Genomic DNA, 15,378 nt, shown 5'->3' on the forward strand with positions numbered 1-15,378 from the left:
TTCAGCAGGTTAGGTTTTGTGGCCATATCTCTGTGCTTCTTACAAGCTCCTCACAAGGATTCCTTACCACAACCAGTGGCAGCAAGGATCCAGCCAGCACTGCTCCAAAGCACAGCAACTTTGGAGTCTCTCCCTAAAAAAGCCATAAATTTTCATGTGGGAAAAGCAACTTTCTGTTTCTCGTGTTGTCTCACACTGAGCTGATTTCACTGTTCTGACTGACACTTTAAAAGTTTGTAGATTTGCCTGAGGCACGTTTTCAGCATAGAAAAACCTCTATCAAAATGGTTGAGGTTAGCCAAAGAGATAAGCAACTGAAAAAAAAAAAAAGGGGGGGGGGGGGAAAAAAAAAGGTTTTCTAAGGGAAACATCAAGTTTAAGGTAGTCTGGAATTTCATCAGAATCGCATTGTGCTAATATCAGCTGGGGAACCATGCATGCAGAAGTTCGTGATCTCATATACGCCAGGATAAATCTAATGCATATCCCAGGGAATAAATTATATTACTGTGGATTTATTCAGCTGTAATAGATCAACATTTGTCCCTGAGCGACTCCAAATTTTCTTTTCTCTGTGCACAGCCTCTTTCCTGCTAATGCATCCCCACAGGAGGGAACACTTCTGTAAGCAGGAAATGGGGAAGCAGCCCATGCCTTTTGCTCAATGGCAGAATTTCAAGCACTTAATGTGTACAATTGCTCCATGACAAGGCTTCGTGTCTCAGATGAATGCAGATATGTAACCATGCCCCCATATGGAAAGAAGTGTTAAACTAGAATTCAAGATCTGGAACAAAAACTCCTCGTGGTTCAAGAGGATTCATACCTCTGTATTTATCTCCTGAAAACACTTGGTTGTGTTACTCCTGAAAAGGATCAGTTGTCCAGTATTCTGCAAGCACTCACTACCTCACATGGCAATGGAAAGCAAGGGGTACAACAACACAGCTGAGCACATTATTACCTGGATTTTAACTCATTGTCACCAGCAGTGACAATCCCTGGAAGCCAGGGATAGCAGCAAGACAGGACCTAGTGTCCCAGCCACATTGCTGCTCCCCTTGCTCATGCAAGCCCCTCAACACCTCTGGTCCCAGGTCCCATTTCAAATGAAGACGCAAAGCCAAGTGTAATGGTTTCATGCTCCCTAATCCCTCTGCATGAGAGCTGGACACAGGCCATGCCCCAGAAAGATTTATTCTGTAGGGTAAGAAGGGAAGAATTGCTCTCCCATCCGGAGCACAGTGGATATTTATGCAGGAATATCACCTTTAATCTTTTCTTTCTCAAATTATTGCAATTATTATCTTAGTCTTCATAGGATGACTGCAAAGAATCCCATACATCCAAGATTCAAATATGGTTCTCCTCACTCTGTGATTCCCATGGCGGTGGAATTTTGGGGGTAGTTTACTGTATTAAGTCTATTCTACCCAGCTCAAAACTCAAATTCACAAAGCCTGCACAGTTAATCACAGTCACAGCTCTCTTCTACAATCAGAGCAGTCCACGGGATGGTCAGGATGAGAGGAAAAGCTGATCTTCATTTCTGCCAAATTGTCTTTAGCTCCACCTGAACGCTCCCGTCCGTGTCTCAACACACAACTTGTCCTGCAGTGGTAAACACTGGTTTAGATTAGAAAATTATTCTCCAGTTCTGTACTTAATTACATAATTAGTGCTTGTCAGCTCAGATCTGAGAGAAGTCAGAGACTGGCCAATTAAAAGGAATATTTTTCTGTTCTAACAAAAAATACTGTTATATTTTATTCCGTCCTCCTTGAAAGCAAATGTTTTACTGCAAGGCTCTGACTGCAGTTATCTATCACATGGGAGTCCAATGGTAAGGAACAGCACTTACAGCATTAAAAATGCAATCTCTGTGTGTCAAACCCAAAAAGTATGCCTCTTGGCAGCCTCCATGGCCTCATTTTGGCTGCAGAAGGAATAAAATCAGAGTTTGCAGTGATATTCCAGCATCAGCTCCTGCTATAGCTCCTCTTATCCAGGGAGACAACGCCAGGAAGAAACCTGGCATTTACATTTGCCTTAGCACTGTGAATATTCAGGTCTATCCTGAGCAGATCGTACATCATGAGACCCATTCACTCGTTTCTTTTTCCTGCACAGCATTTCCATGCACTGCATACACAAGCCATGACAACAGTGGAACCGTGCATTGCTGCAGACAGCAGGCGTGGCTCATACCAACCTCAGATAACTTCAACACTGAGAAACTGCTCTGCAGTATCACAAATCATTCTCTTACTTTCCTTAAGGAGTAAAGGTGTAAGGGTCATTTTGATTAGCTTAGCTGCTGAAACAATTAGTCTGCTTAGTGTACTGGAGTTATGGATCCAGCTAAGCATCTATTTGAAGAAGCAGCACAGCAAGAAGATGCCAAATTTATCACAGAATCATAGAATAGTTTGAGCTGAAAGGACCTTTAACAGTTATCTGATGCAACTCACCTGCAATGAACAGGGACATCTACAGCTCGATCAGGTACTCAGAGCCCCATCCAGCTCAGTTACTGCCAGCTGAGGAGGGAAAGCACGTCAGGCTCAAACTAAGGGAGCCCTTTGCAAGAAATGAGGCCCAAAAAAAGGAAACCCTCACCTCAGAGCCCAGAAATAGCTTCTCCAGAATGACAGAAACCCTTTCAGATGGGGGAACAGAAAAACTTCTCCTCAGCCATCCCAACCCAACCCAGCCCTCTGCTGCTGCCAGCCCCCAGGGTTTCACTGGTGATCTCTTCCTGTGTCTAATTCTGAGCACAGCCAGCCAATGGGGGTGGGAAGGAATCACCAGTCATTTTGCAAAAGAAAGTGACTGAAATATTGAACGCACCATTGATTGCTGCCTGTGGCATGCGGAGTGTTTCCCTTATTGTCCCGCTGCAAAGCAGCAGCAATGGGGCTCCGCAGGGCCCCTTGCCCACCCCTATACCACTCCTGTCCTGGGCTACACCCTGCGGGAGGGTGGGAATCCTGTCCCAATGGCATTTCTCCCCCCCCCAGATGCCAAGGTTGATAACTACTGTTTGTGTTCTATTTGCTGAAGCGTGAGTGCACCAGGACAGGTGGGGTGGAGACAAGGAATGGAGCTGCTGGGGGGGTGAAAAGTGTTTGTTTTTTCAGATCAAACCACATCCCTACAGTTTATCCTGATCTGGAAGGGAAAATGAGGCAGAACAGACAGAACTTGTATAGAGTGCTGTGGAAGGAGGAAGAAGGAATTTGCTGAAAAGCAGCAGGAGGCCCCAGCAGGCAGGGAGAAAAGCGCTGCAGCCTGGATACAGAAAACTACTCTTCTGAACTCAGGTCAGTGAAAAACCCAGATTTAAATCACTGAAATTTCAAGGTTTTGGGGAGCACATCTGCGTCTGCATCCCGCTGTTTGCAGGGAGGTGCTTTTACCACTGCTACGTGCTTCACAGGCCGCCTTTTGCTACGTTACATCCCCTCAAGCAAGAAAGAAATAGGGCTGAAAGTTTTTGCATGACATTTTTCTCAGCAGAATTTGTCCTCTTATTGCGGAGAACTTTTAACATGAGCAAAATCATAGAATCACAGAAAGCTTTGTGTTGGAGGAGACCTTACAGCCCCCCAGCCCCAACCACAGCCCTGGGCTGGTTGCCCCCCACCAGATCAGGCTGCCCAAGGCCCATCCAGCCCAGTGCAATAAATTAATTTTGAACACCTTTAATTTAGAACACCTTTCACTGAGCAATTTCAAAACCCAGAAGCGATTTCATTCATGTGGGGTGAGATCTCTTTTAATCCAGTGAGTTTAAAGGGAAATTGCTGACTTGACAGACACAAGAAATCTGATGGAAACCTGGGACACCCCACACAATGTTCATCTTTTAAGAGTTATGGGATCGTGTTGGAATAGAACAGTTATGGAATGGCACTGTTCTTATTCTTCAAGTTACAGTTGCTGTGTGGCCACATAAGTGACATCACTGAGAACATGTTGTACTGTCATTATGCTAAAAACCAAAGTATTACTGGAAAGAGCTGCCTGTCGAGATGCTATTCAAAGCAGTTGTTTGAGATTGCAATCAGATTTGGGTGCTTCTGAAAATTATTCATTTGAAATAATCCAGGACCGTCTCCCAGTAACTATGTTATTAAAGCTGTTCATCAGCAAAGGCATTTACTCTCCCATCTCCTATCTTTTGTACAGTTTGTGAAGTCAGAGACCCAAATTAGCATAACACACTTGCCAAGGAATGGGAGAAATGTATTCAGATTTAATGTAGTGATTCTGGCTCGCTCACTGCTAACAGCTCCTTCATCAAGGCCATGGGGTTAATCATTAACCTCTTCCATCTACAGACAGAAAAATACCTTCAGTCACGAGGAAGTGGTGCAGAAGGGAAGGTTACACCGGTTCCAAGCAGCAGGTTACAGCTGTGGGGCAGTTAATGAGGGTTAGGGCACACATAAATAGGGTGGCAGCAGGTTGGTCCTTCTTGCTGGTCCTGGCCCTGATCTCTGGCTCCACAGCAGGTAGGAGGCACCGCTGGGTGCAGCAAGGGGAGTCCTGGAGGAGGGTGTGGGGATGGACTTTCTCCCAGCAAAGTATTACAGAGCCAAGGGAGGGCAGCAGGAGGGCTCTGGTAGGAGTGGGAGGAAAGGAGGTGACAGGTAAAGGGACCTGAAAAGGAGCAAGAAAAGGGGGGTATGATGATAAATGAAAATCCAAAGTATTATTAGTACTGTAAAATATATGCAGGAGAAAGGAGTTGGAAGCAAATATTGTTCAAATAGAGGGACAGATGGCAATAAACCAATGCAGAAGAGTCCATCCTGCCTGGCCCTTAGTACTGAGGGGAACAAGAATGTTCCCCACAGATCTGTCCCTCTGCTCCAGCCACAGGTGGGGAGGTGCTGGGATGGCCACTGCTCACACCACAGAGCATATATCAGCTCTGAACCAGCTAGAATGAAGCCAGCATCTTGCTTTACATGCTCTTCTTAAATCATGTTTCTGCACCAGGGAGGGGCATGACTGCAGCCCCTGCACCCACTCCAATCCCAGCTGCATCATGTTGGTAATGCAGAAGCGACCACAGGTTTTTTCTGTAGGTTTGGTTTTTTTTTCTTCATGTCAAAATGAACCTGCTGACAAAGCTAAAAGCAAAGTGCCAGGCTGCTGTTAACAAATTGATGCTTCTGTCCTTTGGCTGAGCCCCACTCTGCTATCACTCCTAAAACAACTCATTTTGATCCAAAACAGTACTGGTGGTGGGATTCGATCAAGTGGCTCAGAAAGAAAAAATAATTCAAAAAGCAACAATAAGAGTGCCTTATAAACAAAGTCCCCCAGTCTATTAAACCAAGGCAAATTGACCAAAGTAAGAGTCACCAATAAATCTACCATTGCACATTTCACCTGGTCACATTCCAGCAGGACGTGGTTGTTTCAGACCCCAGCTGAGAGAAGGACTGAGAGCCCACAGCACTGAGGACTTTCTCCTGCTTCTAATAGGAATTCCCATCTGCCTCCCTGGTGTGATCCCAAATGAGGGCAAACAAAAGCAGAAACCATCCCCGCCTTTAACATGATCCATACAACTGCATGTATTTAACAAATGCCATGTAGATTGCTTTATTTGACCCTCTCTTCACAAAATAATTTTATTATATGTATGAAAGCAGCTTACAGGCAATAAAGTTATGAAAACATTCACGATACATAAATACACAGACCTGATGCAGGATGTATATAGTTCATTAGACTTTGAGATTTTTTTTTCCTCTCAGTTCTCTTTTCCTGACAACATTTTTGTTTTGGTTTTGTTTTTTTTGATATACTATGAAAAGTTTCTCCAAAGGGTATCTGTGCCCATTCAGAAGCTCTGTCTTGGAGTGCTGCTGAATGTTGACTCCCAGTGTTCCTGTCGCTAATGTTCACTGCTCACTTTGGGCATTACAGAGGGAAAGCAGCAGGGAAGGACCACGGCAGTTTTTGAATTAAACACTGGCATCTTTGTTTTGGAGCTCACGGGGCATTTTTGAGGTGGGGGCTGCAGTTCCATCCATAGTTAGAAAAGTCTTAATTCAAATCAGTAATGAGGCACTATTCCTTATTTGAAGGGACTACTGATGTGAAATTACTAAAATGTAACGTCCTCCTGGCCTCCAAAGCAAAGCACTGCGTGCCCACTTGAACTCAGACTGAGAGCAGACAGACAGCATGATCCCAGTGGTGCTGCAAGAAATAATACAGATGGTAACGAGATTTGGCATGTTTACTACCATAAAACCAATCGTGTTTGTTCGGAAAAGATATCCAAGACTTGGAATAAGAAAAGTCTGAGAAAGCTGTTTATCTTACATAAATACAAAATGTTATTATACTACGAATTGTTACCTAAGTAGCTTTTCTTCTCAAATTGGATTCTCCTTAAGGTTGGAGTCGTATTTAAGGTCTGTACAGATCCACAAACTTGACATTCTAGCAAAGTCTTTGTAACATGAAACTTTTTAAAAAATAAATAGCAGCAATTTCTTGTTATTTGTAAAAGGGAAGAGAATTCACAACTCAGTCAACACCGATCCTATCTTTTGAAAGAAATCCCACTTAAAAACCAAAGCCCATAAGGAAACGAGCTCCACTCCACATCAGTTCTGTTGATTCCTTGGTCTCTCGCTGAGCTTCTCAGCCTTCTTCCATCCCTCACAGCTCTCGAGGCCATCGGGGCTTTCATAAAGTGCTGACTGGTTGTCTGGCCACAATGCAGTAATGACACTCCAAAAATATCCCATCATTTAGACATCTTAAATAACATAAATAAAGCTAGATCTGTAATAACATATGAAAAATATCAATTTAAAACAATAAATAAATAAAACCAGTATCAACATGTTAACTCCCAAAGCTTTAAAAATAACCATTCTTGTTATAAGGCTCAATTATTTTTTTCAGAAATAATTTTAAGAAGGCCTCTACCTCCCTTTACAATCCCTCAGCCTTTAATTAGGACCTGTTAACACCCACTATCACAAGACACAGCAATCCTTTATATTCTAGTAAACATGAATCTTTAAATACTTAACATTTATCTTTTGCCTCACTTCAAGCAAGAAATTGGCCTCTCTGGGTGCAGAGGAGAAGCAGTATTTTATCACTGCACTGTATCCAAACTTGTGTATATTCCTCAGTATGAACAGCACAGTTTAATATCCACTTTTTAACCAATTTTCAGTACCTTTTTGCTGTTTAGTGTTTTAAATATTAAATTTAATGCCAGGAAAATTCATTCAGGGCTTTACGTAAATGTGTACTTCTTCCTAGAGCTTATTTCATAACAAAAATTATATCTTTTTTTTTTTAAAGATTATCACATTGTACACTATTATGTTTTGCTGGGTACACCTTACTGTTCAGGTTTTATGCTGCCCATTTTGTGTAATGGGGTTGATCTTTTCCAAAGAAACGTCAGCTTCATAATCCAAAATACCCGACAATGCTGGAGACATTTTGTCCAAGGTCTTAGATAGTTCACCTTCCTCTTCCTTTTTTAGAGGTTCTTCTTCCGGACAGATGATTGCATGTGGGATCAGATAAACTAGATTCGACTCTTTGGGGCTGGACCCTTTGGGCTCATGTTGGCTTGAAAAAACAACTGCTCCATTGTTGTTAATGCTAACAGTCTCTATAGCATTGCCGGACATCGGGCAGAGCCTGTAGCATCCTAGCAGGGTGGAAAATGCCTTGCGGAAATCAGCATTGAAGGCATAAATGATGGGGTTTAGGGAAGAATTAGCCCATCCAAACCAAATAAAAACATTAAAGGTGGTGGAGTTAATGCAGAAAGCTTCTGCTCCCTTGGATGGTTGGGTGGGCTCGCAGAAGGGAATCATGCAGTTCAACACGAAAAATGGCAACCAGCAGCACACAAACACCCCCATGATCACTGACAAAGTCTTTAGAACCTTTGTTTCCCTCTTGAAGGACATTTTGAAGTTGCTCTCAGGTTGCTGACAGTCCATGCTGCTTCTGTTGCCACTTGTGTTCTGGCAGTTCTTGGCATGCACTGCTGCTCTCTCCAAAGCTGAAATTCGTCGTATTTGCTTCTGAGCAATCCGGTATATCCTTGTGTAGGTTACTATCATGATGGCCACAGGTATATAGAAGCTAATTAGAGAAGAGGAGATGGCATACATCCTGTTTAGGCTAGAATCACAGTTGTCCATGCTTATACCTTGTAAACTGGCATTCAGGTCCAAAAAGCTCGTGGTTGTAGCCTTGTGCCAGTTCAGCTGCACGGGGATGAAGGAAATCAACACCGACAAAGTCCACGCCACACTGATCATGATGAAGGCTGCCTTGGGGGTCATTTTCCTCTCATACCTGAACGGGCTGGAGATGGCCCAGTATCTGTCCACACTAATGACACAGAGATTTAAGATGGAGGCTGTTGAGCACATAATATCAAAGGCCACCCAGATGTTGCAAAATGAACCAAAAGGCCAGAAGCCAGCGATCTCAGACACGGCTTTCCAAGGCATGACCAAAACCGCCACCAAGAGGTCTGACACGGCCAAGGAGATGACAAAGAAGTTGGTCACTTTGGACCTGAGGTGGCGAAACCTAATGACAGCTGCGCAGACCAGCGTGTTTCCCAGCAGTGTGGAGAGGATCAGCAGCGAGAGGAAGCAGCCCGTGAGGATCCGAAAGGAAGAGTCCCTTTCCACAAGCAACCCTTCCCCATCCATAGTGGTGTCGTTCCAAGTCATAGTTTCTCCTGAGGGAAAATCACATCATGATTTTCATGACGACATCAGCTCCTTTCCTTACAGATAGCAGACATGAGACGTCCGAACAGACCAAAGGCTCTTGGTTACGGTCCCCTCAAGCCCAGATGGACTTCATCCACTCTGAATCTCCCTGAACGACATTGAAAGCTCTATGAGCAGGAACTGAAAATGCACAGATACAGTCACCTCCACAGAGGGGTTTTTAAGCAATCCCTTCAAGAACACACTGCACCACCTCAGCATGAAGCAGCCTAATTCAGACAGCTCACCTGCAAATGTTCTGCTGCTGTCCTCTGCGAATATACCCCACAGACAGGAAAGCAATCACTTTTTCATGCTTGCATATATTCCCACTTAAATAGACTATTGATCGAGTGTTTCCAGTGTCCATTGCACTAGCCCTTCATATTTACTGATGCGTGCTGTATGAGGTGCTTTTCCTCTGCTTTGGTTCCCTAAATGTCCCACTGATCAAACACCCCATCCTTCCTCCTCAGCACACTCCTGTTACAAAATCCACCAGTTCCTTGCTTCTGGGCAGCATCAGCGAGCAATTCTTCACTTTGTTTCAAGTTTTACACTTCCAGAGACAAAGGAAATAAGCATACAGCAGGTGTGTTTTAAAGGTTTTCAGTAAGAAGTAGCTCAGGTTATTTAGTTTTATTGAAATGAGAAATTCTGCTCCTACCTTTTAGCTTCGCTTCTATTTGCTCTGGGACGCAGGGCCGCCTCTTCTCCTCATTTAGGTTTGGAATTGCATAGCAAATCTTACAAACAAACCCAACATTGCATCAGGTGCAGGCATGTGTTGTTCCCTGAAAGCGTCAATCGGCAATGCAGGAGCTGCCAAAGTTTAGTCCCCAGGAGTTAGTCCTGCAGCGAGCAGTGGGGCAGCGTTGGTGGGCAGTGTGTGACGGACCCCGTCAGCGTGTGCCCGGCTACCTCCATCCCATAGACCCCATAGACTGCTCTGCAAACTTTGTTGGCTGGCTCGGTCCCGGTGGCGCTTTGTACATCCCGTCAGAGGGAATCATCCCAGGCAAAAGGCACGGTATTCCCAGCACCAGCAAGAGCCAAGTCGCAGTTGTTTCTTTCTTCTGTCGTTCTCTGAAGGGTGAAAGGAGGGAGAGAGAAGGAGGAAGGACCTGAGTGAGCTCCCCTCTGCACGAAGGCGGTGGTGCCAAGAGTGGTTCCTCTTCCAGCAGGGACGAGTGGCTTTAGTGCTTCTCTGCCAGGTTATAGCTCTCCATGACAGCACGGGATATTCTCACCTCCTCCTCAGAGGGGCTGCGCTCCGGCCGTCGGAGCAGCCGTCTCTAGCATGCTTTTCCCTTTAATAACAGCGCAGGCGGAGCAGCTCTTCACGCTCTCCCGGGCCACGCATCTCCGGTGCCGGGGGCTTTTCCTCCGTTCGCCCGGGAGGGCGGCCCCGGCGGCACAGACTTCCTCCTGCCGGGGGCAGGGCTCGGCAGCATCGCCCCTGAGAGAGCTCTGTCCGTCCGGCGTCTCCTTCCTGAAGGATTAAGATAAGAGAAGGACAGGGTGAAGGCACGCAGAGGGCACAGAGCAGCCCCCCTTCTCCTGCTTTCACATCGTCGGTCGGACGCAACTTCCCCTGGGCCGCTTCTCCCCGATTTTTCCGCTTTCTCGGGGAATAAGCAGGAGTAAAGCCGGGCTGCGGGAGTTGAGCGCACGCGGGATCACTTTGCCCCGCCGAGCTGCGGGACGCTGCGCGATGCCTCGGCGCTGCGAGCCAGCCGAGTCCCATTCATTGACGCGTAAAGTAAGTACCGGCACCCAACTTATGGCTGGGCGATGCTCGCAGCGGTGCAGGCGGCGGGCTGCAGGCCGAGGCACCCCCGGCGAGCACCGAAACCCCGGGGAGCACCGATAGCCCGGGGAGCACGGATTGCCCGGGGCACGCTCGGCACCCGGCAAAGCAGGGTACTCACCGGAGCGGGATGCTCGGGTCGGAGCGGGGTGACGGCGGTCGGCAGCCGGGGCAGCGCTCCGTTCCGCTGCCCCTCGCTCCGCTCCGCGCCACCTCCCCGCCGCCCCGCGCCCCCGCGGCTCCCGGCGCAGCCGCGGCCACCGGGCTCCCTCTCCTGGGCGGCCGCGGCCCCGCGCCCCCCCGCCGGAGCGGAGCGCACGGCAGCCCCAGGGGCGCGGGGCAGGGATGCTCCGGGTGTCCCGCCCCGCCGCTTCCCCCGGACAGCTTGGCCGGTTCGGCGGGGAGAGGACCGGGAGGAACCGCAGGAAGCGGCTCCGGGAAACGGGTCCTTGAGATCACCGCTGAAGAGGTTCAGAGAAAATCCACGAGCAAACTTCAAACCTGGATCTCTGTAGCAGACGGAGGGCATCGCTGTCTCTACATATCGGCAGGGAAAAACCTCAAGGGTGATTTTCTCAGGGCGTTCCGATGCCTGAGGAGCCGGGTTCTGACCAGATGTCCCAGAGCAGGAGTGGGAACAGCAGAACCGCGGCTCTGGGAGCTGCCGACAGCCCCGGAGCTGCACCTCCTGACGGCAGATGTCAGCTCTGGGCAGTTCCCCTTCTGTCTGCACGAGAAAATCCGTTCGTTTCTGCCCGCAAAAATGTGTCTTTTCAGATCGTGTTTTCTTCTTTACAAAAATCACTCCGGTTCAACAGTACGTACTGAAAGCAGAGCGGTTACATCTCGAACCCTTTCATTCTACAGAAGGGATTTTTCTGTCTTACCTGAGCCACGAGAGCCAACGAAGCAGAGGAACACAATGATTTGCAAGTTGCTACCTTTGTGTCATAACCTCCCCTCAAACAAATGTATCAGAAAATGAAGATAAACATCATGGGGTGGGGGGGTTAAAACCTCCGAGAAGAGCAAATAAGTTCACTAAGTTGTCAGGATGCATTTCCTGGGTTTCAGCATTAGTGAAGTTGCTTATATGCCAGCTATAATTTTTCATAATGTCAGTTAGTGTGGATACAGTGCTAAACTAACCCTGACTAGCTAACTAAGATGCTTGTTTTCCCTTCCCTGCTCTCTTTCTCTCATTTTTAATTCCTTCTCAGCAAGGTCTCATCCCTCCTTCTTATGATCCTGTTCTTTAATCATTATTCATCCCCAAAGGAGGATGAAAAAGACAAAAAGCGAATTCTTTGTTTTTCAGTAATAGTGGTGCCTAATTAAACTCATTCTGAGCTTTCCTTTTATAATTTAGAGGGTTTTTTTTCTCCTTTTCTCCTCAAAGCGCAGCACAGGTGAGATTTGCTGCATGTACTTATCTTCTGAAAATGCAGCACACTGCTGCTTTGGAGCAGAAGCCCTGGGATGAGGGGAACATTGCCTTCATAAGAAGACACTGAGAACATTCTCACATTCTTCATTCATTTAATTCAATATTCATTCCAGCAGCCAGTCTTTCTCATATCTCATCCCTAATTTCATGTGATCATTTTGTGGATGAAATTCAGGTCTGGCTCAGCTGAGGCCATAACAGCGCAGCAAAGCCCCTTAAACAGCTCTGCAGGTTTCAAACCCTCCCCCTTCAAACAGGGCACCCTGCTGTGCTCATTTGCCACTTCAGCTAATTTGTGAGCTTTTAAAACTTTCATGACTTAATAGTCATACCCAGGTGAGGCACAAAAGCGAGATCCATTAAACCCTTATTATTGTTCAGGTAAATGTAGCAGTGGGATTAGGCAGCCGATTGGCACAGCGCTGGGAGCCATTTCTGCAAAGGATGGATTGAATTTACCTTTTGTTGCTTTCTAGCTGATGTGCCCTCAGATAGCACTGAACGATCAGCTCATGTCCAGATCAGAGCTTGCCCAAAGCTGCCAGCAATGGGACAGTGGTGCAGGTGTGTGAGACCCGGAAATAAACAGAAAATAGGTTTAATTTTCCCTATGCCCCCACACATAACAGCTGCTTGATTTTGCTTAATGCTTTTCAACCACTGCTGACCGATGCTGAAATGAAAGCAATACCCAGGAAAGGAAATCTCGTGTGTCTCTGCTACCACCCTACAAAACATCTGTTGCTCCTCCACCCATTGGGTTGGCATGAAGTTTTGAAAATACACAGAGTAGCACCTTGATCCAAATGATCTTGATCCAAACAGTAATTAGCTACTAGAAGACCAAGCCAGAGCTGAACAAAATCCAAAGCTTGCGTTCAGAGATAAACGTGCTTTAATCTACCAAACAGCACACACACAAAAGCTGGAGAAAGGCGGCTTGATTTACAAAATAATATTACAATCTGTGGATACAAACTGTACTCACGTCACTCTCAGGATTGACTTCTTGAGTCTGCATGCATGGGATGTATTAAACATCAAATCAGCTGAGGCAGGCTAGCAGAAATAATGTCTGAAAGAGCTGTCAAGTTTCTAAATAACTGGTTATACTAATAAGCCAAGATAACTTTAGCCTCAATGTAACCTTCTCGGAAAAATCAAGAGCTTCTGGAAATGGAGCAGCAGGTATGAACTCTCTTAAAAGATCAGCAAAGCACGTGGCTGAATTGATAGTGTCATGGTTGGGCATTCCATGGGCAAAGCACAGCAGTGAGTACAAAACACAGAGGAAAGATGAGAGGCAGAAAATAAAAAAAAAACAACCCACACATCAGGGTCTCAATCTCCTTCTTGTATGATGAAGACCCATCAGTAGGGATAAAGAGTCAGTGAGAGAAAGGATTTCTCGTCCCCAAGCACTGATAACAAGGCCTAAATATTCACTATTGTGTGGATATTTTTTTTCTTTTGGAGTACCATAATCTGTAAAAGAAAAGGAACAGTGTTCCATTCCCCACGGGTCCTGAGCAGTCAGTCCAGGCTCTGCTCATACATCCCCTTCCCATGCCACCATTCCTTCCTTACATTTCTAGTGTAAAACCCAAACCAAAGCTGCTGGTTTCAGCTGCAGCCCCTGAGATTTTATAAGCTCTTTTTTGACAGAAGAGGAAGGCAGAAATGAAAGGCAAATATCCATCATGGGGTCAGAGCAGGAGCTGAACAACCCCATACCCCACCAGCAGGATCCCTCCACACTGATTGCTGAGGTATGAAACAACACATAAACCAGCACGTCAACACGAAAATATAGACTTTCCCCTCTCCACTGATGTATGCTTTATTTGCACATGCACCATTTTTTATAGTGTATGGCTTGCATTTTTTCTTTCGCTCCACGGATGGGCAGAAAAATTGAATATATGAATCAAAAGAGAAGTCACGGCAAAAATGACAGCGCTTTTAATGTCAAAGATGGCTTTGACATATTAATTAGTACCTCAGAGATGAAATAAAGCCAGCGATACGGAATGATTCATTAGAATGAAATTAATCTGAGAAATAATTAATTCTGAGTGGATAAATAAAAAGAGTACAAATGGATATATTAGCAGCAAAACTCTTCACAGCTGAGTGTCACAGTGATTTTTAGCAGCAGTGGATCAAGCTACAGATAACATAATTTTCTTAGCAGATGGCTTGGTAGGTGGCACTCCACTCCTAAGCTGCAGATTTACTCCTGAGCTGCATGCCAGCCAGCAGCACAAAATGGATCCTTCTCCCATATTCCAGCACAGCCCCTGAATGGTGGATGGAGAACTGCTCCTCTTCCATCAGAGGACTTTTGTTCTTTCTGATGCAGAACATGTGATGATGAAAAGTGTCATTGGCACTAACCTAAGCCCAGTGCCTTTAATGCTTAGCAGAGTAGGTAAGAAAAGTCAGACTATTACCCTACAGCTGATGATGTATATATAAGTGCACATTACTGCACATCCAATATGGTCATGTTCTACAGACCTTCTATAGGCAGGCTACAAAAATCCTTGAATTAATGAGAATTAAAGGAAATACGAAAAATAAAAAATAAGAAATGGAATGGAATGGAATGGAATGGAATGGAATGGAATGGAATGGAATGGAATGGAATGGAAAAGGTTGGTTGGAAGGGACCTTGGAAGAACATCCAGTCCAACTGCCTGAGCTTTCCAGTGCTAACCAAAAATTAAAGCTTATTGGAAGAGCATTATCCAAATATCTCTTAGCACTGATAGCACTGGGGCAATGTTTGATCTGTGTTTGATTGTCCTCACATTGAAGAAATTTGTCCTAATGTCCAGACTGAACCTCCCCTGGTGCCAGTAGAAAAATAAGAATCCAAACCAAGGTTCTGGCTTTACTCTCTTTATTCCTCCTGCCACAGTTTTTGAGCTTTTGAAACACCCAGGGCTCAAACTGGACTACCCCAAACCATGATACAATCCCAAATTCATGTTCACCCTACCTTGTCTGCATACTTTTTCTGTTTCAGCCTTTGTGCCAGTCTGACCACACCAGGTAGAACTGGTTCATCTCAGTAATTCAGTAATATCTGGCTCTTTGCAGCCTGCCTCTGTGTCCTTGGCTTTTCCCTGCCCTGTGTTGCAGAGAAAGAAGTTGCTGCGACAGCAGCTCTCAGAGCAGTGTCTAACAAGCAGTGCTTCCCCTGACTGGAAATGTTCCCTGCTTCCTATCACCCATTTGTCAAAATCCATCTCAGGGTCAGGGGCCTGAAAGCCAGTGAGCTGCTCGTGCTCCTGCCCTGCGAGGCTCAGCAGCTCTGGGCT

At 45.9% G+C, this 15,378-nt stretch overlaps 2 protein-coding genes across 3 annotated transcripts in view; one reads left to right on the plus strand and one right to left on the minus strand.

The window, feature by feature from the left end:
• Positions 1-5,619: 5,619 nt before the first annotated feature.
• DRD1 (dopamine receptor D1) lies at positions 5,620-10,172 on the minus strand. 2 transcript variants are annotated; one of them, XM_090151106.1, is made up of 2 exons: positions 9,463-10,172; positions 5,620-8,761 (listed from the first exon to the last, which is right to left on the minus strand). In XM_090151106.1, exon 2 carries the CDS (start codon positions 8,751-8,753, stop codon positions 7,398-7,400), a length of 1,356 nt encoding a protein of 451 aa, XP_090007232.1. In that variant the 5' UTR covers positions 8,754-8,761; positions 9,463-10,172; the 3' UTR covers positions 5,620-7,397. The 2 variants fall into 2 exon arrangements, with proteins under 2 accessions (XP_090007232.1, XP_090007234.1); XM_090151108.1 differs by lacking the exon at positions 9,463-10,172 and adding an exon at positions 9,044-9,424.
• A 251-nt stretch (positions 10,173-10,423) lies between these two features.
• Positions 10,424-15,378, plus strand: part of SFXN1 (sideroflexin 1) — a 29,467-nt gene continuing 24,512 nt past the window's right edge. The window contains exon 1 of the mRNA XM_090151109.1: positions 10,424-10,557. The gene's annotated coding sequence lies outside the window, so the exon portion shown is untranslated. The remainder of the gene's footprint in view (positions 10,558-15,378) is intronic.

This window comes from Phasianus colchicus, chromosome 15 (genome assembly GCF_987193195.1).
Source record: "Phasianus colchicus chromosome 15, bPhaCol1.hap1.1, whole genome shotgun sequence".
Classification (NCBI taxonomy): domain Eukaryota; kingdom Metazoa; phylum Chordata; class Aves; order Galliformes; family Phasianidae; genus Phasianus; species Phasianus colchicus.

Coding starts and splice junctions, on each gene's coding strand:
- DRD1 (XM_090151106.1), bottom strand. CDS start 8,753: ATGACTTGGAACGACACCACTATGGATGGGGAAGGGTTGCTTGTGGAA.